This window comes from Antennarius striatus, chromosome 21 (assembly GCF_040054535.1).
Source record: "Antennarius striatus isolate MH-2024 chromosome 21, ASM4005453v1, whole genome shotgun sequence".
Classification (NCBI taxonomy): Eukaryota; Metazoa; Chordata; class Actinopteri; order Lophiiformes; family Antennariidae; genus Antennarius; species Antennarius striatus.
The window spans coordinates 12,473,269-12,494,891 of record NC_090796.1 but is presented as its reverse complement, the minus strand read 5'-3'; the positions used below and the strand labels follow the sequence as shown (position 1 = coordinate 12,494,891).

The window sequence follows — 21,623 nt, the reverse complement described above, 5'->3', positions numbered from 1 at the left end:
CCAACATGCAGGTGAATTGGGACAATCACTCCCCTGGATTTGAGACAGTGCCGTCAGTGATGTGGCTTCAAACGCCAGAGAACATGAAAACATTCTCCCCTTAAGTACCTTTAACAAACACCAAGGGTGTCGTCTTGTTCCGGCTCAAGTCCAAAGGTCACCATAACCACCTAATCTTACTTTGGGGTTGTCTGAATAAATTAGTCTGGCAAAATCAACGCAAAGCTACATGGAATTACCTGACTCAATTTATTAACCAGTTCATGAAATTTCATGGTAAAGAAAAAATACTAAATATTCTCTGGTTCCAGATTCTCATTCACTGCTTTTCCCTGATTTTCATGAGTAGAAATTTAACACATTTAGGTTTTCAACAAGCAAGCTGCTATTTCTCGTCTCATCAAGTGCTTTCATTCTGATGCACTTTAAGTAAAAGACGAGATGAACCCAACAGAGTTGTAATCTGTGGCGGGGGAAGCTGCTCAGTCTGTTGTCCCGCTGCGGCGTCGTGGTATTAAAAAGAAGAAGAAGAAATGCTAGAGCAGGTTATAAACCGGATTCTTGTATACAGTTAATTGGCACCATGCTGAGGGTTATCTGCACCATTGGGCTAGTGTGTGTGTGTGTGTGTGTGTGTGTCTGCATGTCTGTGTGTGTTGGAACAGATCACAGCTCCAGGTCCTTTGTACGTATTCAAACGTGCAGTTTGAATATGGAGTGGCGTGTCTGAAGTGTCTGAAGACCATAATTTTGCATTTCTCTCTTCAACAAATTGGAACTAATGATTATATACCGTCTGTCTGGCGTGAGCCACACCCTGCTACCTCTCACCGCATCCCCGTTAAAACAGCTTCCTTACATCCCGGAGGCTGCCAATAGATGCTGAAGCCATGGCAGGAGGCCACGTGTGGGCTGGCCCTCGCACTGTGTTTCCCCCACCGGCGGTTAGACGGAGGTGGAAAATGGACACAGGCCCCACCTTCGGCGCCTCTGCTGTAGGGTCCACAGTAGAAAGGTGGAGCCGGTCTGTGGCGGCCAGAGGCTGGATGAGAACGCAGAGGGGGAACGATGAGGAAAGTAGGTCAGAGATACAGAAGCAATCAAGCATGAGAGCAGCAGCAGCATCTCTCAGCTGAGCTACAAGCAGCCCTGGTGAGCAGGCAGGATGATTAGACCTTTGTCTTTTTTTGGGGTTTGCTCTTTATATGCGGCGAAAGGATGAGGGGATGAATCAATTAGTCTGGTGGGATGTAAGGATTTGACGAGTGAGACATTTGACAAGCAGAAATCTTTTAATTTTTTTATTTATAGCATCTTAGATATGAGGATTGTTTTATTCTCTGTGTTTACTGTGATGTTAATGAATATCTGTTGTTTCACGACGACTGCTTACAGACTCCTCCAGTTTTCTGACATTTCAACTTCCTGTCATCTCATATTTAGGACATTTCACTTGGATTCTCTGACTTCCAGTCAAGAGTCAAAACTACTAGTCCATCAGTTTTCTCCTGCTGCAACCGCCAACTTCCTGAATATCCCTTGGGATCATTAAAGTATATATCCATCTATCTATCTATCTAACTGTAGATGATATTCTCTGACGTCTTGTTTCGTCCAGCGGTCCCAAACCCAAAGATGAGACGGATCACTTATCCACTGGATTGAAACATTCCCCCTCCCTGTCAGAGATAGGACAAGCTGCTGTTGACAAAAACAATCAACAGTATTTCACACTGAGTATTGTGCTTATAATTAATGCAGGAACTGGTTAACCCAGTTCGTGTTGCACTGGTGTTTTACAGAAAGCGGTTACCCTGAAGTTATGTTATGACTGACTTTGTGTTTCCTTCGGGATGGAGACAATGAAGGGAACGCCACCGGTGTCCATCTTTTTTTGTCTAAAATTAAAATAAATTGACTATTTTTGAGTTTTGGACTTGAAACAACTTAAGTACAGTAATTGTGAACACATAGTGGGCATGAAATGTAACCACACTGAGTGCAAATCCCTGGCTTAGTGTTGCACTTGTACTTACAAGACGCAGATTTGTGAAAAAAAAACTAGCATGTCAGCCTGGATTATTTTTTATTCACTAGATTGTGACATTAGTAGTAAGACAACTTAGAAGTACGGCCGCTGTGCCTGTTAAATATCCATCCACACCTTTATTGACTCAAGTATGAAACCAAGATAAGTGGTTATTGTTTCAGCCAAATGTTCTTCAGAGTAATTAAGTGAAGCTGCAGCTTCCTCCATGATTACAAAACTAATATTTGAGTGTCTAATCAACAGATTTCTGCTCAAGAAAAATATACGTTTTGCATTTCTTCGGTGCATCTCACTATGAATTTGCAGTAAAACTCAATGTCAGGCTGCACGCTCTGAGCTCCTGGAGCTGTATCAACACCGCTGTTGACCCAGCTTTCTTGCAGAGCTCCTTTGCTTGGGAGGCCAGAGCTTGTGCCAAGATCACATTTTCACACGGCCCTGAGAGGAACAAGCTGCATCAGCAGACCTATGAGCCGTTTTCTCCGCCATTAAGCTTTGACAAAAACAGCTGTCACGTTTCTTTTCTGCAGCAGGTGAAATCTCTGTCCGGCTCAATCAGTGTCCAGTTCTGTCCGGATTCTCAATCTGATGAGGGACAAATGGGTGCATAGCTGAAAATAAAAGCTAACATGTTGACAGAGCAGACTGGATCTATTTTAGAACTATTTCCTGGTTCAGATTAATACAAACCTTCTGTTCATGACTATCAGCTAAAGGTTTCAGGCCTTATCGGGGTTTGTTTGCTCTTTAACCGTCTGAGCTCCCGGATCCAGAGCGAACGGCTTCTTGCAGGGATTGTCGTTGTTGGCAAGTGTGCAGGTTTTTTGTTGTTTGGATTCTGTCATGTGTAATGCTACAAAAGCATTTTTGTCCCGGAGCGCAGAGGCTACACTATTCATTAGACTCTACCGGGTACACAAGCTTCATTCCAACATTTACTGTATAATAACTTCAATTTAAAATGCAATTTTGCCTTTTTTCTAAGGATGAAGGTTATTTCATTCTAGAATTTACTTATTCCCAATAAAATGAAAACGACCAACAATGTGTTAGCCTGTCTCTTGATGCTTCTCTGTCCAGACAGTGGTGCTTAGACGTTTGAATCGCTGCCTTCATGTCTGATTATTTCACTCCTTCAGATAGGCAGAGTGCTGTGCTCACTGGTGACTGTTTCCACCAGCTGAAAAACCAGTGCAGCCAATCAGGGCTTTGTGTGCCAGATTAAGAATGGGGACATTATCCTCTTGCACCAGGGGCAGAAAAATTAAGAAAGACAAGGCGAGGAAAATGATGGGAAACTCCGAAGAGATGGATGCATCTGTGCAGCTTGTCGTAAGTAGCTTCTAACTGCTTGTGTGTGGACAGGTGTGACGTACACTCGCTGCTGATTGGTCAGAGTTAAAATAAAGAAGGACTTTATCAGCTGCTCACTGTTGATTTTATCACGTTTTAAGGAGATTATTTTCTGTGTGCAGAAAAAAAAAAAATCACATTTGCTGTTCTTGTGTTGTTGTGGCAGCATGCAGCGTGATTCAGACAGAATAAACTACAGGGAGTGTCGTCATGGCAATGAAGGAACATGTCATTCACTTCTACAGTGTGGCTGTTGATGTGGTTTTTAATAGATTTGGACAACAATGGAGCTCCAACACCCAGAGAAAGAAGAGATAACATATGCTAGATGCACAAACAAGTCTTTCTTGAACCAATCAGCATTTCAACCAGTGGTTTTAACAACATGCACCATCAGTTCTGTCTCAGTTCAAATAGAATTTGGACATTTTGGGGTGTAAAAACGTCCCTCCAGAAGTGGCATGGCTCTCTCCCACGATTGCTGCCTGCGTTGAATGTCAAAAGCTGCGTAAACATCCAAGGTCAGGAAACGAGAAGGTAGCACACAAAAGAGAAGGTCACACAGAGGAGCCAAGTGTGTCTATAGAGTGGGTTTTTATGGGGTGGAGTTACCACGGCAACACTTCAGGCACGTTGTGATGCCCGTGAAGAGGCAGCCTGTGACATCACATCACTCCATGGTGGAAGTCCTGGGATCCTTTACTCAAGTGTAAAATACTCCGAGACGTGATTGATGCTTACGTCGCTGCACGGGCCATAAATTGCTGACGCATTCACGCTTGGATGTTTTGACTCGTAAAGGTCAAGTAGTGAATTATTTCCCAAACCGCAAGACAAAAAAAACATTAAATCATTATAACTGAAGCAAACATTTAAATTTCTTGTGCTACATAACAATTATTATTTTCCTTTATTCTGAGCTTTCTTTGTCGCTGTGGAGTTTCAGCAAAGCCTCTTGAAACATTAAGCCGAGTCATGTTTACGTGCCAGAGTTGGCATAATGGTGAAAATAGAGATCAGAAAGGGACAAATCTGCATCACCAAACAAACACAGAAAGACCAGTTTGGATGCTGAGGGCGATTACGGCGTAAATCTGTCTGCGCTGGCTTCAAATTGTGGAGACAAAATATGATTCAAACTGAAAACTGCTGATGTAACCAGAGGCTTGACTTTAATCTGATGCGTAATCTTCTTCTTCTTTTTTTTTTTTTACGAGATTTGACGGCGCTCCCCATTCCCATTTCTAAGGTTTTACATCTTGTTCTGCTGGAATTTTAGCATTAATGATGTGTTCTGCGCTGAAACATGGCGGCACGTCACACACGCCGCTGCCCTTGCTCGGACGTGGTTGTTTAGGAAGTGTAGGCGCTTGTCACGGGGAGGACGGTGAGCACATGGGGAGATGGGACTATTTTTATCTGCCACCTCTGAAACATGACACACCAACGCCACGTCAGGATGTATAAATAACTGGTTTTCACAGACCCAGTGTCTGTTTACATTTCATGGTGTCGGACGGGGATCACAGTGCACCATCATCATATTTAATCCTTAAAACCAGGCTTCCAGGTACTTTGGATGTGACGCTAAGTCACTTGTTATAAGTCTGTTTCACTTCCTGGACTCTGTCCTGATCTTCATCTATTGAACTTTTGCAGCCTGACCTGCGACCGGTAATGGACTACATGAACAAAACCTCCAGTGGCTACAGTTCTGGAGACACCATGAACACCTCCTTAGCCAATATGACCATCAACGACCAGCACCACCAGGAGAATGGAGTCCAGATGGGTCACAGAAGCCCCGGCGATGCTAAAATGAAAGGTCAGACATGGGAAAGAGATTAAAACCAGTTCATCAGAGAGACGCGTCGTCAGTAACTCGATCGATCGGTGAACCTAAACTGTGAAATGAAGCTGCAGAATGAGTGGAAACAGGCCTGTGTCTGAACACAGTGATGATGAAATGTTATCCAGGAAGAAGATGACGTCATTTGTTTTCTACTTGCCGTTCTGTTACGATCCAAACAACGAAAAAAGATTCACTCTCACCAGCTTTTGAAGTCGTTTATCAGTCAGCTGTTAGAAATATAAGGTGAATAATATAGTCAGTACTTCAAACTTTAGGTTAGAGCTTCACACAAGCATGAATGCAGAAACAACAACAACAACAAGCCTTTATACTTGATATTTAACACTTAAAACAGATATAGGGAATGATGATCAGACATCATAATCCAAGCTGATTTTTTAGGTCAATTCTTACTTGTTATTGAGCACCCATGTAAATAAACAGTCATGTTATTTGAGTGTAAATTAGCATTTGTACTGTAACACAGTTGTGAGTGTAAATTTGGAGATTTAAAAGATGAGACATATTTGTAGATTTTATTATTTTACAAGTATATGCTTGTAGGTGATACAAAAAATCTGTAGGTGACAATAATAAATAAGGTACAGCCATTGTGGATTCCCTGTTGTGCTGTAAAACCATTCTTAAATCATGAAAGACCCAGATTATTGATCCCATGTATGATTTTCCAAAAGTCACTATAGTCTGTGTAGATTCTGGACGTAAGAGGCTACGCTTTGTTTTAATCCCGCTTTACATAATGGATAGAAGACATGCTTGGCTGGCCTTCAGCGCCTGACTGCAGCTGCACAGAGCTCTGTAATCCAGGCATCTGGGTCAGGCTCCTTCAGAACGAACCCCGTCTCCATCCTGTGTCACTGTTGGAACCGGTTCACAAACAAGCGGGCTTTAAATAGAGAATATCAGCTTCATAAAAGGCTGAGAGGGTCTTTAAGATGAAAAAATAGATGTCGTCTTATTTGTCAGCTGCAGAAACTGTCAAATAAATAACAGATTGTTTAGCCAGAGGTTAATAATCAGTTTCAGTTTCTCCCCTTTTGTCCCATTCAACCATATGGCCAATTAGTGCGTAGCCTAGCGTTCCCCAGTTTACAGCCCTCCCTAGTGCAGTCGTTCTCCCCGTTCCCACTCCCCATAATCTCCTGTTCTAACAGGAAGCAGCACACAGGGTCAGATCCGTCTGCAGAGGTAAACAGCACGTTTATCAACGGCGAAGCAAACAGTGAGTATCACATCGATCTGTCCCACCAGGAGATGTAGCTAAGTAGAAAATCTAGTGTTTAGAGAGCGAACTTAGTTGTGTGGTTGTGGTTGTTTTAAAGGAAAAGTAAATTATGGTTGGAAGAGAGGATGTTGTAGTAATACGCATCTTGGGTAAATATGTGTAACTTAGTGTGGATTAGTGTGTGATGTCACTGCGGTTACAGTTACTGTCAGTGTTACCCTTCAGTATACGTGCAGAAAAAACACACACACAAAAAAAAACAAAACACACACACAAAATGAAAAAAGGTGCAAATGACTCTACAAATAAATGATTACTTTCCAAAAATTACAGTTTAAATATTCTGAATTTAATTAAAATATATCACAGAAATAACGCAGACACAAAATGCAAGGAGAAAACAAGTGAAATTCTTTGTAAAATAAGTCCAATTCTTTTTATTTTAAATTAGTAACCCTCAGCTCAATATATTTGGTATTTGAATAGTTTTTAAGCGTGTGTAAAATTGTGTTGTTTTTGCTTGAATATTTTTGAAGTTCATCTCAACTATTTGATAAAAACGTGTCCATACAAAGTTTTTGATCTTTTTTGATATTCACAAACACTACATTTGCTCTGTCAAAAACTAACAGCCTGGTTTCACTGTAGTGTTACTATGACTCATATTATTATTATGACTCACAAGCTGTTGCCATGGCGTTAACCATCTCTGTCTTCCCAGCTTACATGAACATTAGCCGGGGCTGATTTTTCGACCATTTTACAGTGATGCTCGCCACAGCGAGCCCCAAGCTTGACCTTCGCTTTGCCTTTAATTACAGAGGAAGATGTGGTAGAAAATGTGGTGAAATCTGTGTCTGGACTCTCTCAAGCAGAGAGCAGCCATTGTGATGACAAGGTGCCACCTGGTACGCAACACCTGCACTCCTCATGTCAGCTTGAAAATGATTCACTTAACCATTTAGCGTGTTTCTGTTTGCAGATAATCATTTAATACTATCTTATTTTTTTCTCAATTAACTTTTTTGTTTCGGAGACACATTCGTCTCAGCTTGTAGATTTGATTTTACAGCAAACTGTAATTCTTACAACCCTCCGATTCCAACCCGCTTTTTTTTTGTCCTGTGTGTGTTTGAAGCCTGCTCACACTCTTGATGATTACAGCAGGTGTTAATGATGTGCACGCAACAATTCATTCACAACAAAGTGTGATTAGAACACTAGTAATCAACACATTTCACTGAAACCTGAATGAACAAAAATAGTTCTATGTCACAACAAGTTCTCATCGGGTAGGGGCTACATCTTCTGGATCATCGTACCCATACCACAGCACACAGCGTGGTGATGTCATCGCAGTGACATCACTTTACTCAGATCTGCCTCATGCCAAATTAAATAATGGGAATCTAAAATTTGGAATGATGTTTATCAGCAGGAGAAAAAACAAACAAACGTCCAACCTGTCGTCTGATTCTACATGATCTCATTCACATGTTGAAATGGAACCATGTTTCCACCCCTCTCTGTTATCATATTCTGACCAAATACATATTGCCCTCCTTTAAATACGTATTCTAATCTCCCAAATCCAGATTATGATCTGTTCTCTGTGCGTATTAAGAGAATTAGACACAGCAGCTCCACTCCCATTTGGGTCAAACGTGCTTTGATCGTAAATACTGGGGAGCGGCAGACAGTCCAACGTCCAACGGAACGGGGGGGTCGACGGGTCGAAAAGTCACCTCCATCTCCAGAATGAGCAAACATGAGAAATACTGACCCTCCTCTGCAAACATCGGGTCAGGAAACGGGCATTCAAGTAAACCTGAGGAAAGTCAGATTAGCCTGAGGTTTAGAGTCGAACAACTTCTTTTTTTTCTGAATGACTTGCTATCCGTTCATCCCACAGCAGAGCCATCTGCTGAGAACGATGGCGTTGCGGCCGAGCTCTCGGAACCCGAGAGCGCCCCGTGTGAAGATGAGTTGCAGTTTGGTACGACTCCGGTCTTTGAGCTTTGGCCTCTTTTCAGCTGCTTTTGCATTCAGTTGATTTCCTTTCTTTTTCTTGGTTGTGCAACAAACTGCCCCTCTGTAAAACCAACTTTTGCTGCTTTTTACTTTTTGATTGGACAGTTTTTCCAGTCTGACAGTTAACAACCAGCTTCTGTTCACCATGAACAGAGAGATGGAAGAGTGGTATCATCTACAAAAAAGCAAAAATATGTATTTTGAAACTAGATCTGAAATATTTATTCCTTTAAAGTGGCCTGTTGCTCTTGTGCTTGTCCTGACTATCACATGAAGCTTACTATCTTTTTCTTTCAGCATCATTGTTGGAACACAGCATTTCTTTTTGGGGTTTATTCTGCAGCTTTGTTCCTTTCCTTTATGCTTGCTCTGATGTTTAATACCCTGATCCTTTCCGAGCTGCTACGTGATCATAAGCAGACTCAAGCATGTCCTTTTTTTAAACAAAAAGATGGTTGCATCCTGGCTATTTCAAAATGAAGGCAATGGCCAAACCACAGGCAAATTTAGGACTTCTATGATCTGTTAAACAGATGGACTACGCTCCCAGTCGCGGGGAATGTCAGGATGATGTTAGAAACAGCAAAAGCTCCACATGGAGCTCCAGCTTAGGTGTGGCGCTTACTATGTCATGTCAGCTCTTCATAAAACCTGTGAAAACATGTTTGCGTAATTCATCCCTATCCTTTTGAATTACATCCTTAACAATTATTGTCCTTGGGCTTTTTTGCACTAACTGAAGATTTGCTGTATGTGGACTCTATTGATTTGCTTGCATTAGTCAGTGATGAATGACAGACAGTCGTTGCCAGTAGTGCTCTAATGTCTTTTCCTTCTGTCTCCTCATGTTCAACCGGCAGCAGGAGGAGCAACAGGTAAGCTTCTTCCTGTTGTGTTGATGTCACTCTGACTGAATTTATTTACAGCTGGAGACGTGACGCGTATGAATGTAGACCTGCAGGTGGACAAAAATTACAAATGACTAAAAGAGTAATTATGAATCAAGAATAAACCTTTTTCTTTTTGTCTGAAATCAACAACTTGTTTCTATAACTGCAGTGGGACGGATCCAAAACCAGTCATTTTTTATTTATTTTTTGGTCAAAGTAGAGGTGAAAAAGCCTCTTCCACATCATTGTTTATTCTGTAGATAATGAAGCTGTTTTTGATTTACTTACACATGTGCAATTCATTGTGTATTATTATTTTAAAGTTGAATTATACGTATAAAATATAGGAGCTATTACCTGTCAAATTTAATTTTATATATGATTTTTTTTTTAAAAGTAGATCAACACATTTCACTGAAACCAGAATGAACAACAATAGTTCTCAGTCATGAATTTTACCCACTATTTATGGCCTTTTGATATTATTTCTGTATCACAAAACACATTTTTGTGGTAATGCAACATTCTAAACTGAGGAGGCATTCAGGAAGATTTATATCCTGTTTTTTAGTCACCTCTTCATAGTGAAAAAATATTTCGGAATGCATCATTGGTTGTTTGTCATCCCGGTGTGATGCATTACTGTTCATTACCATCTCATTTCATTTTCTTGTAATTTTTTCCCCCTACACTGATCATGTCTCTTGCAACCTCACATTTTATAGCTGTCTCAGTGTTGTATACTTAGTGGTGTAGTGTTTTGTTTTCCCAGTTTTGTTCACTTCTTAACTACTTTAATACGTAATTCTTTTAAATGTTATTTTCAATGGGGAGATGGAAAACAAGTGCTGTGAATTTCATCATTAATATGCTTTCCAAATGAATTAGTGAATCCCGGCAGTGATTTTGGGTCTGCAGGCGACGGATCAGAGCCTGCCAAAGACAGAGCTGCAGAGGAGGGCATTGACTTCATGGGAGCTTCCTGCCTCCCAGACCCAGGAAATGAGGTGGTGGGAGAGTGTGGGAAAAGGCTAAGTGACTCTATGTGGGCCTCTGAAGACCTCAACTGCAGGTCAGAGATAAGACGTGATGTTCTGGACAGCACCGGGAGCTCTGGAGCCTCGGATTCTCAGAGGGCCATCAGCCTAGATGCTGCTGAGTGCCTGACAGAAATTAGCAACATATCTTTAGTCCGCAGCACGGCATTGGAAGACCTGACATCCATTGGAGACAGATGCCAGTGGGTTGATCCTGGAGAGGAGCTCGACTCTGAACAACCAAAAGATGGAGCGACAGAAGACGGAGAAGCTTCCAAGTCCTCCAGTGACTCTGGAAACACAACTACGAGTCCACAAACGCAGCGCGTCCCTTTTAGTCCGACACATCCCGTCGTCGACTCTCATTTGAAGGATCTTCATCCATCACGTGACGGTTGTGACTTTTCTAGGAAGGATAGCCTTTTTACCCAAATGACATGTGGAGAGCAGCATGAAACCAGCAGCAGTGACTCATTAAACACAGCCGGCTATTCAAAGCTTGACATTTCTGATGACTCAGACATGAAGAGCGACGTGGTTCAGACCACTGGTACCGCCGAACTCCACAAAACAACCCCCCAAACCTCTCCAGCCAGAAAGTCATTGGTGCCCGTCCCTATTTGTAAAGGTCTGTTTGCTGTCATTCTCACCAGTTAAGAGCCCTCTTCAGTTAACTCCTTCCACTCCTTTCATTTACAAAGCAGCTTCTACTATGTGTTACGCCGCACTCTCCCTCCAGATCCCTTCTCTGGACGTTACAACCCGAGGAGAAGCTTGTGATCCTCCCTCCCCCCGACACTTTCGCTTATTGTTGCATCTCATCATCACCCTTTCGGTCATGCAGCCACTTTTTGTTTTTCCCACAAATACTTTGTGTCACCGTGCATGCCGCATCACTCCACCGAGATCTGATTTTGATGCTTCGCAATGAGAGCCTGTTTAGGCACACGCCTGGAAGTCTTATATCACTTAGATGTACATGAAGGAGGAATTTCAGATATTAAACTTATAGGAATTGTGGACAAGAAAGAGTTGACGTCTGTTTTCCTCTCTTTTGTCTGTAGCTCAAGCCAAGATGGATAACGGTTCTGCAGATAAGGTATGTGGCCTAGAGCTTTATCTTTATTATATTAAAGGTGTGATACCCATTTCATTTATCAAAGGGAGGTTTCTGCTTTATTACAGCTCGGGACATGTTTCCGTCTTTTGCATTGAAGACCAACAGGTTGTAAATTCAGCTTAGGCAAAATTATCTGGAAAAAATTAAGAAAAATGTATGTATTGTTATCAAAACTGATGTCCTGGTTTAACTTTGGGCACCAGCGTGCTGTAATTGTGCATACTCAGCTGCAATGAGGACTTTTTGTGCTACTTCAAATATTCTTTATTTAAATGTAAAAAAAAATGTAAAAGAAAAAACACATTTTCAGCTGTACTGTTGGTCAGTTTTTACACTTTCAATAATAAAACAATAAGCAAAAAGAACAGGAACCCAGCTTGTGATAGATCAGAACCTTTAACCTTCCATTTGTGAAATCATTCCCCCTCATCAATTTTCTTTTTTCACATTATTCCTATGTTTTATGTTCATTGTCATTAGAACTTTTGTTTTTATTCATTTTTTCCTCTTCATGAAAAAGATTCAAACTGCCACCTGTCCCCCTAAAAGACCATCCACAGTCACCAAGGGCAACAAAACTCATTCTTCCTCCCGAAACGGCCACAGCTCCATCCCCATTAAAACCAGCAGCACAGGGCCGAAGCAGCCCGCAGTAAGTAAGGCCTGACTGCAGCCAGAGTTTAGACCTGAGCTGAGCTCAGGATGGATGGATGCTTCTCTGAACATCATGATTGACTCTTGTTCGAAAGGTGGACTATTATTTAGTAGTTAAGGAGATTTCTCAGTCAGTTTGAACACTTTCATTTTCATTATTTAAACATTAACCAGAACTTGTCCATTCATCACCCATTCCAGATTCTACAAGTTTTATGTGATTTATATTCAAAAAAACAAACCTACTAGTCTGTGCTTACATTAAACTGACATAACAGTTTAGTTAAAAATAATTCAATGTATTTGAATTACAAATAACTTTTGTTGTTGATTTCCAGAGTTTTGGTGCCAAGTCTCAAACGCCTGGAGCCAAAAGTTCTGTCAGAACAGGTACAGATCGATCAAATGTAGTCCTTGAGTTTTAATTATTCCTTATTTCCATGTGTGGCATTTTGGAAGGATGGTAATTTGAGAGTTACTTAGTAAATATCATATTTTGTTGTGACCCAGTTAATATAGTAGAGGCACATTTCGACCTTAACCTCAGTCTGATCCATTCTGGATCAAACTTCACCCACTTTCACACAATAAAAGTTCTATTGTTTTAATGAAACCAATTTATGAGTATTTTCTCATTATTTTCTTCACATGACTGATTTCAGATGGCCAAAGTGGGCAGAGCAGCCCTGGCACTCCAAAATCTCCCACTAGCCAAGCCCTTTCTGCAAAGGCAGCAGCAGAGGCCAACAAAGTGAAGAAGGTGGCAGTGGTGCGTTCCACTCCCAAATCCCCGGGTTCACTGAAGAGTCGCCCGCCGGCACCTTTGGCTGCAGCGGCGCCCATGCCAGATCTGAAGCATGTCAAGTCCAAGATTGGATCCACAGACAACATGAAGCATCAGCCTGGAGGTGGAAAGGTATCTTGACTCGGACCCCTAATTTCTGTACTAAAGACAGATCTCTCTGTGGATGAGTCGTCACCTCACTGATATTTAAATGATAGATCAAATAAACAGAAGAGAGGATTGAGCATAACCCCCTCCAAATTACAGCTTCTTTTCCACATATTTCTCCCGACTCCAATGATTTCTTTCTCATCTCTTTTATCCAATGATATCACCTCCACCTGCATGCAGTCACACAAGCCGACACGATTTCACAGCTGTTTCTGAGCAAAGACAGTGTAATAAGAGGTCTGCGTTTGAGGGGTTTTAAACCTGCATTCTTTCTAATGAACAGCAGGGGGCAGGTCCATTGGTTTTAAAACAAATCTCAAGAGAAAGAGTCTCTGCTTCACACTTTAGTTATTACCTTAGCAAACAGTATTTTATGGTTTAAATCCATTAAGACTTTCATTTTGTAAATAAAGCTCCTATTTAGAATGAAATAGAAAATATACTTTTGGTGCGTGGCTGCCTTTTCAGGAACAAGTTGGAACCACAATGTCCTAAGGATCTCACTTTGAGCCAATCAGTAGCCTCAAAAGTCCACCATCGCATCAAATGAGGTCACTCTTGACTTAAAAAAAGCAAAAAAAGCAAAAGCAAATAGAATCCGCATTCATTTCTTAACAAGCCAATGGATCTGTCTGCTCTTTATTATACTGTCTGTGTCTCGGAATCAGCAGAGTCCGTTTCTTTCAGGCTTCACTCTTCTTCTGTCAAAACATCATCTACACTCCAAATCTAAAAACTGGCATTTTGATTTTTCCAGGTACAAATCCTTGATCAGAAGGTGGATTATAGTAATGTCCAGTCTAAGTGTGGCTCCAAAGACAATGCGAAACATGTACCCGGTGGCGGCAATGTGAGTAACTGAGGGATGAACTCAACACCAGACTCTTGAGTATCTCTACAGTTATGACCATCAAAACCAACTTTTGGTAAAAACAAAGTGTTCTCTCATTTCCTCCTCTGTTGTTGAAAGACATGATCAGAAGATGGCTTTCCAGTCAGTCACCAATGAGAAATAAAACAAAATAATCTCTTTTAAATAGAGGTTGCTATAAAGTTTCAAAGCATTTTTAGCAAAAGCATAAAAGTTGGCATTGATGACCGTTTTTAGTAAATGGATTCATATTATGGATATTTATGTAATACCTTAATAGCAGTGTTATTGCCAAATCCAATTGCAAAGAATATTTTCATGGGGTCATCATTCACTGCAGGTGTAGATCCAATATTGTAATTTCAAAGAGAAATTTTGATTCAGTTTCATCACAAATTTTTTATAATCTCTCAGAAAATATGACTAAATCTAAAACTTTAATCTCTGATTTTTTTTTTCAATTTTTTTTTAATCTCCAACATAATTAAATTTATTTAAATGTCCTTTTTGGGATGAATAAGATAAATTTGTGTTTGGTGTGTACAGAAACAGTCCAGACATTTAGCTCTTGCTATTAAAAAATAGTTAAAAAAGTCAATACAACCATTCCTGATTGGCTCGGTTCAGTCATTTGGGAAGATGAATGACATCATACGTTATGGATGGACGCTCTAATGAAATGAGAAGTACGTCTAGTCTTCATCCCTTTGACATCTCGTTTCCTCCTTGTGGGCTGATCCCATGCTGCAGCCGCTCCCTTTGTAACTCCTGAAGGCTTTTATTTCTCTTCTCGCTAAACTGCAGGTCCAGATCCTGGATAAGAAGTTGGAACTCGCTAACGTTCAATCTCGCTGTGGTTCTAAAGACAACATTAAGCACACGCCTGGCGGAGGCAAGGTGAGGAATATGGATGTTGACAGTTTGTGTTTGGCTTTCATTTAATATTGTTTTCTGAGCTCATGCACACAATTCCTTCCTGACAAGTCAAAGACATGTAGGCACTGATGTCAGAAACACAAACAAACAACAAACAGGATCAAGCGAATCGTGAAGCTGCTGTGACTTAAACTGTGTGTGTCTGGGTGGTTGAGGGTTGTGTGGAGGTATAGGCAGATTTATGCATGCTGTGGAATAATTGCAGTACAAGATAACTTGGAATGGCGGAACATCTGCCACTCCCAGATCCAGATCCTGATCATCACCAAAATTGAATCACCTCTAGCATATCCTGGAGTCAGTATCTGCTATTATCTCCCTCTAGGAGGTAATAACATTTTATTCCTCCAGTAAACTGTGGTGTTCTCTGTTACAGAGCACTCTCTCTAGCAACTGACAAATTCTGCAAAGTATGTCTTACATACGAGGTCTGACTTCCTGTCATTAAACCTGCAGTCTGACTGTTCTTGGTGCCTCCTTTTACCTCTGTGCATTTCCAGGTTAAAATACCTGAGCAAAAGGTGGATTATAGTAATGTCCAGTCTAAGTGTGGCTCCAAAGACAATCTGAAACATGTACCCGGAGGTGGTAATGTGAGTAACTGATTGATCTCCTCCTCAGGAGAGTCTGGAGTATCTCTGCGGTTTTGATCATCACACCAACCTTGTAGAAAATCCACGATAAGTCATTCCCCAAGTTCTTTAATCATCCGTGTTCCCTGGTCAGCGTTAACTCTCTGGAGAATCACATCCACCCCTCCAATCTCTCCAGAAGTGGTCCTCACTTGCAGCCCAGCTGCTTTTGCTTCCTCCAACATAACCATCTTCTTTCCCCACATATCGACTTTCCAGGTACAAATTCTTGATAAGAAGTTGGACTTAAGCAATGTGCAGTCCCGCTGTGGCTCCAAAGATAATATAAAACATGTACCCGGTGGTGGCAATGTGAGTAGACATGGGATAGTGGCCTGCAGCAGGCTGCATGCAGCTGTTGCCACAAATCCTTCATGTTGCTTTTTGATGAATGCATCTGCACAAAGGAGCAGGATGTCAGAGTGCACGAAACCTCCTGTCTGTGTGAAACCTCAATGAAACCCCCCAGCACTCTGTTAACTCCTACTATTAACAGTTTTATCACCTAATTTACAGTCATGAGCATTTCATACTGACAAGTAGAATAACACAGAACTACAGTGCTACTCTATGACCCATAGTTCTATAGTTTTCACATTGTATGGCATTAATCTTAGATTTTAATATCATATTAGATTAATATGGACATGATTTGTTTTGCTGCGTTGACGTGCTTGTTGCCTTTTACTGCTGCAGATGTGTAATCTCATTTTAAATAGTTTAAATGTTTTATTATATACTGCTAGATAGTTGTATTTACAGCAAAATATCATATTCTATGAGATGATTGCGCTTTTGCAGCGCTGCTCTCCATTGAGAACCCTTTATCTTCAGAAATTCATAAGGAACAGCAGCATTTTCATCTCGGTGGGGCTTTGAATTGGTTATTTTTTGTATTGTTTGATTATTGATTGGGAAAAATTACATGTCATAATTCAGAAACCTTAAAAACAAAATCAGCAAATTTGGAGATACGTGATTTTAGTAGACGGCGAGGGTATGAAAAGTTTAAAACTGACAAATAGGAAACTAAATCTGTCAGATTTAGTTGAGAAAAGTCATTTAGAAGATGAGCAAATTACATAAAGGACAAGTTTGGTCTAAGCATGTTAGAATATCATTTAAAAGTAGTTAGTTACAATTCTGCACTGATTTATCTCCCTAAATTCTTAACGCCCTCAGTGCTAACATTGTTATGTAATGCTCATGGTCTAATGTAAGCATTTAACTCTTGAATCTGTGCTCATCACCGTCACCCAAACTGGCCCCGACAACGACATGCATGAGTCCTGTGTGTGGCTGTTCCCACTCAAACTAATCTGTGCCTCGAGTTGTAAGATCAGACATAAATATATAAAGATAAACGTTAATGTTCATAGCTGTGATCTGATCGAACTCCCGGAACCGTAAAGGAGACAACTCCACGGAGAAACAAAAGAGTCTCTGTCCTCGTCCTCACTGCCAAACTGTGCCTGTCGTGGTGAACTCCGAGGTGACGTCAGCTCAGAGACTAAACTCTTTGTGTCGAGGGACAATCGGCCATGACAGCAGAGTCTGAGACGGAGCCGATTGATTAATCTCACTATTAAAGGTTTCGAACAAGACAAGTGATCGTTGTCCTGCTTTTTACATTTTTTTTTTTTTATTGAAGCAGCTGTAAATGTTGCAACAGTCACGGATGACGGATTTTAATGATTTATCGGGTTTGTCTTCACATGTGTGTTCAGTGTGTCGTTGATCTGAGGGATGTCTGGGATCATCTCCTCTGCAGCTGCACGTGTGTGTCCAGTTTGGACTTAAAATCTGTTTTCTGCTCTCTTCTCTCACCTTCACAGGTTCAGATTGTGCACAAAAAAATCGATCTGAGCAACGTGACGTCCAAATGTGGATCGAAAGACAACATTCGCCACAAGCCAGGTGCATTTTGTTTCACTTTTGAACCTTTTTATCAATTATGCATAAAGTACAAGACAAGATTTTTGTGACACTTGGATAGAGAGGAGAACCACTGAAAGAACATTCAAATAAAGTTTTGAGTATAGTTTAACCACTCTATATTTTTCGGATTATCACAAGAGTTTTACTTTGATGGAATTTTACAATATTACACTATTTAACGTAGCTACATGACACTTTCTTTTTATCAGGTGGTGGAAATATTGAGATTAAAAATGAGAAGGTGGAGTTCAAAGTCAGGTCCAAGATTGGCTCCCTGGACAACATGGGCCATGTTCCTGGAGGTGGAGGGAGAAAGGTAAAGACATCGTGACCACGCTCTGCTTCAAAAACCACAAACTTCCTCCTCGTTCATGTGACGTTGCATTTCCTCACACAATCCCATTCTGCCAAAGCTTTGTTTGCATCGCTGTTCATGCACATTTTTCACGAAGAGAGGAAAATCCGAGTTTCTCAAGCTGAAACTTGTTCTTTCCGGATAGTTTGGGAGTTTTTTTTGGTGTCTCCTGGAAGCAGTAGGGAAGACAAGGGTGTAAAGTGTGTTCGTCCACTTCCTTTGAATGTTTTCCGGAAAGGACTGCAGTTTTTTTTAAAACCCACAATGCAACACACACACAAAAAAAAACCCCAACAAAAAGACTCATCTCTCATTTTTGCCTCCCGAGGTTGAAATTTGTGCCTTTTCCTCCTTCCGTTTGAGTGTCTGCGTCCTCCATCCAGCTGATTTCACATTCATAATTTATCTATTGTTGTCTTTATCATCTGTTTCTTCTTTTATTTTTTCATATATTCTGTTGCCTTTTGATTTCTGTTGACGCCATCGTGTGTATTTTCGTTGCATTTTCCCTTTGCTGGGGCTCCTCTCTAGAAGGAGAAGGGGAAGGAAGCAGAGGGGAGTACCTCAGACAGCCCCCTAATCCCCTCCCCTGCTGTCACCCCCCCTCAGTCACCTCAGACTGTCCCTTCAGCACCCATCACACCCATCTTGACGAACCCCCTCATAAAGATTGAGGACTCCTGTAAGTACGAAAATAGCAGCGCTAGACTTTTGTCGACTCAATAGATGCGATGTTGTATTTAAAGAGTCTCCACAGTCTCAGAAGTCCAGCCCCCCCAAACTACACCCTGATTTACTGCATATGAAATACACAGTAGTCCTTGTGCATGTGAGCATAAACACAAAATATTATCCAAAAAGTCCAGCTGAAGTACAAGATTATGTCAGAATAATTCACGGAACACGGCTGACCTTCCCCTGTGATCTGACCACAGATTGAGAGCCACAAACTGAGCTTCCGCGAGACAGCCAAGGCCCGCACTGACCACGGCGCTGAGATCGTCTCCTTGGAAGACTCCCCCCACCAGCTCAGCACCGTGTCCTCCTCCGGCAGCATCAACATGACCGACTCTCCGCAGCTCTCCACGTTGGCCGACCAGGTGTCCGCCTCCCTGGCCAAACAGGGCTTGTGAATTCTCCCCTCCCAACCCTCAACCAGCGTGACCACGTAGAGGAGTCGTGACGCCTTTTCTCATTATTTTCACAGGACTTTTTTAGCTACCCATCACTGTTTATCCTTCACTACTAACCTTTGAAACTGTTCTGGAGGCATTACTTGTAGAGGTCATAAGAAGAAGAAAAAACAAACAAACAGATAAACAAGGAGGCCAAAATGTGTTTAATTTCTCTCTGTGGTCTTTCTGATTTGCCATTTCTACCTTTTGTAAGTTTCCCTTTAAAATTTAAGCCCCCGAGCAGATCAAAAATTCTCCCTGAGGAACCATCTTATATATATATATTCGGGTAAATCTGATGTCACGTGACGCTTGGCTTCCTATCATATTTGCCCTTTTCTTTTGATCAAATTCAAAATACTAGCTTGGAAAATTGAGGGAGATGGATACTCTTTGGTGCTAGGTTGTGCTAAATTTGAAGTGACAGGGTACAGCGGGGTGGTGTGAGAGGAAAACAGAGGAAAAGTAGCAAGGTTTTTGTGTCAAGGCAGAAAAAAACGCATCCAGACCTCACTGCTGTCTTTTATTTTACGTAGTCCTGATTTTTGCTGCACCTCCAGCTACTGGGTGTAACCTGGATTAAAAAATAAACATAGCTAGAGTAGAATTTTGGTTTGTGTTGGGCACAGTTTTATAATCGTATTCTGTGGATATATGACATGTATTTGATATGAAGAACCATTTGTATTGTGCCTGCTACTGTCAGTGTTATTTTCTTTGTTACTGCTCTATTGTAAAATGCGCTGAAGCTTGACGTCTGAGGGGGAAAATGAACCTTAAGGCTTTTAGAAGTGTATCTTTTATGGTTAAATTATAACGAGAAGGAGAATTCTTGTATTTAAACTGTTATATGCACATCAAGATTATTGAACAGTAAAAATCGCACTTCTGCCAAACAAGAAGCCACTGAGTGAAAATGAGTAAAGAACATAGATTAAGTATTAATCATTCAGCTAAAATGCCAACTGTAGTAACATAAAAGTAAGAAAACTAATTTAGTAAGGTTAGATTAACTTTGCCAATAAGCTACTGGTCATTAGGCAAAAAAGGAAAAAAAAAACCTGTCTGTATTTAACGTCACCAACAGCAAACAAATTTGACTTTTTATTTCTAAGAACAAGGTATTCCCTTTAAAGGTCGAAGGTAACTAATGTTTAAAAAACTCCTCTCAACCAGAAGGACAAGAAATGGCCGACTGCAAAGCAGATGGATGGATAGATGGATGAATGGATGGATGGATGAGGTGCTTCGGAAGCAACAACTGAAACCTGTACAGCAGTTAATTCATGATTCCGTCTGTATCTGGGTCTCTGCTCTGAGATTGCACAAACATCAGATTCATCTGCATCAATAGAGCAGTCCGAATCTCTGTAGAGCAAAAACTGTCACCTAACGGCGAAAAGCATGTGGACAGCTGAGCTCTTGATGAATGCCTGCTTGAACCGCCTTCCAGATTTATGGAAACCGGTTGTGAGCTTTCAATTAGCAAATAACACCCTACATACATACATTATATATATATAAAGTCTTAAATTAGGACGAGTGCTTCGCTCAAACAACAAAAAGGTAACGTAGAAGTCTTCAAAACTGTCCACATACATTTGGCCGTAATTGTACTTGACATTTATTTTCCTGTGAGGCTTCATTGTTATGTTGAATGAAATAAAAGCAACTGCCTGATTTTTTTTTTCACCCCCAGTTTGTAACAGGAAGATGTTTCCTATTACTATTAAACTATTATGCAGTCATATGCTCAGAAGTGTTCCCGGTGATTCTCCACCATTAATGGCATTAAGATACCTAAAACAACCTGTTGCATGTAACTCATGTTAAGAGACAAACATCTGCTTGTTGTCTCCCTTTCACTGGGTGGTCTCCCTGAATATCCTTCATTGTTATTCCCTCTGGATCTGAGACAATATGCTGGTTTAAAACGTGGTTCTAGTCTCCCACTTTTGCTCCCAACTGTGTGCATCGACATTAAACCATCATCTCTTACGGCTAACGTGCTACTCCGACTCAAGGGCGGACTCTTAGGACTCAAGGGTGTGCTTGCAAACATTATCTGCATGCTAAATTCTTGCGTTCTTTTATCAAATCTAGAGTTGTCTCAATGTGCAGGACAGACTGATGCTGAGAGGTGGGAGTCGATCACAGCTTCACAGGACATAAGTGTGGGGTCAAGTTTGTGAGCTTTGCTGGCTTCTTTCTATGTAGGTTTGTACCAGAGGGATGTTTCTGTAGTAACAAAAACTCAAGTCTTTGGTTACTCTGACGCTGTACAGTTGTGGAAAATGTGATTGTTCTCGTTATTGTGCATTTTATCAATAACCGGTTTATGATGATTCTTGTTGCTGTATGTTTCTTTGAAAATAAATGCTATGAAGTCACAGTTGTCGTGGAGGATTGCAACACAAGCCAGAAATTCAAATGTGAAATCTCAATTTGTCTTTAAAGACTTAACGGCGATGCAGTAAACAAGTGACTCGAGACACGGAAGGACTTGAGGCCAGAACGACGACGCAAAG

At 41.0% G+C, this 21,623-nt stretch overlaps 1 protein-coding gene across 5 annotated transcripts; it reads left to right on the top strand.

The window, feature by feature from the left end:
* The first annotated feature begins 1,570 nt into the window (after positions 1-1,570).
* On the top strand, positions 1,571-18,996 carry LOC137588845 (microtubule-associated protein tau-like). 5 transcript variants are annotated; one of them, XM_068306146.1, is made up of 17 exons: positions 1,571-3,382; positions 5,063-5,228; positions 6,343-6,498; positions 7,323-7,409; positions 8,414-8,497; positions 9,393-9,407; positions 10,311-11,087; positions 11,524-11,558; positions 12,100-12,231; positions 12,572-12,623; positions 12,896-13,149; positions 13,946-14,038; positions 14,864-14,956; positions 17,463-17,544; positions 17,775-17,881; positions 18,452-18,602; positions 18,856-18,996. In XM_068306146.1, the coding sequence occupies exons 1-17, from the start codon at positions 3,278-3,280 to the stop codon at positions 18,858-18,860; spliced, it is 2,394 nt and encodes a 797-aa protein (XP_068162247.1). In that variant the 5' UTR covers positions 1,571-3,277; the 3' UTR covers positions 18,861-18,996. The 5 variants fall into 5 exon arrangements, with proteins under 5 accessions (XP_068162247.1, XP_068162248.1, XP_068162250.1 ...); XM_068306149.1 differs by lacking the exon at positions 10,311-11,087 and having other exon boundaries at positions 1,575-3,382; positions 8,417-8,497; XM_068306148.1 differs by lacking the exon at positions 10,311-11,087 and having other exon boundaries at positions 1,575-3,382.
* Positions 18,997-21,623: the final 2,627 nt, after the last annotated feature.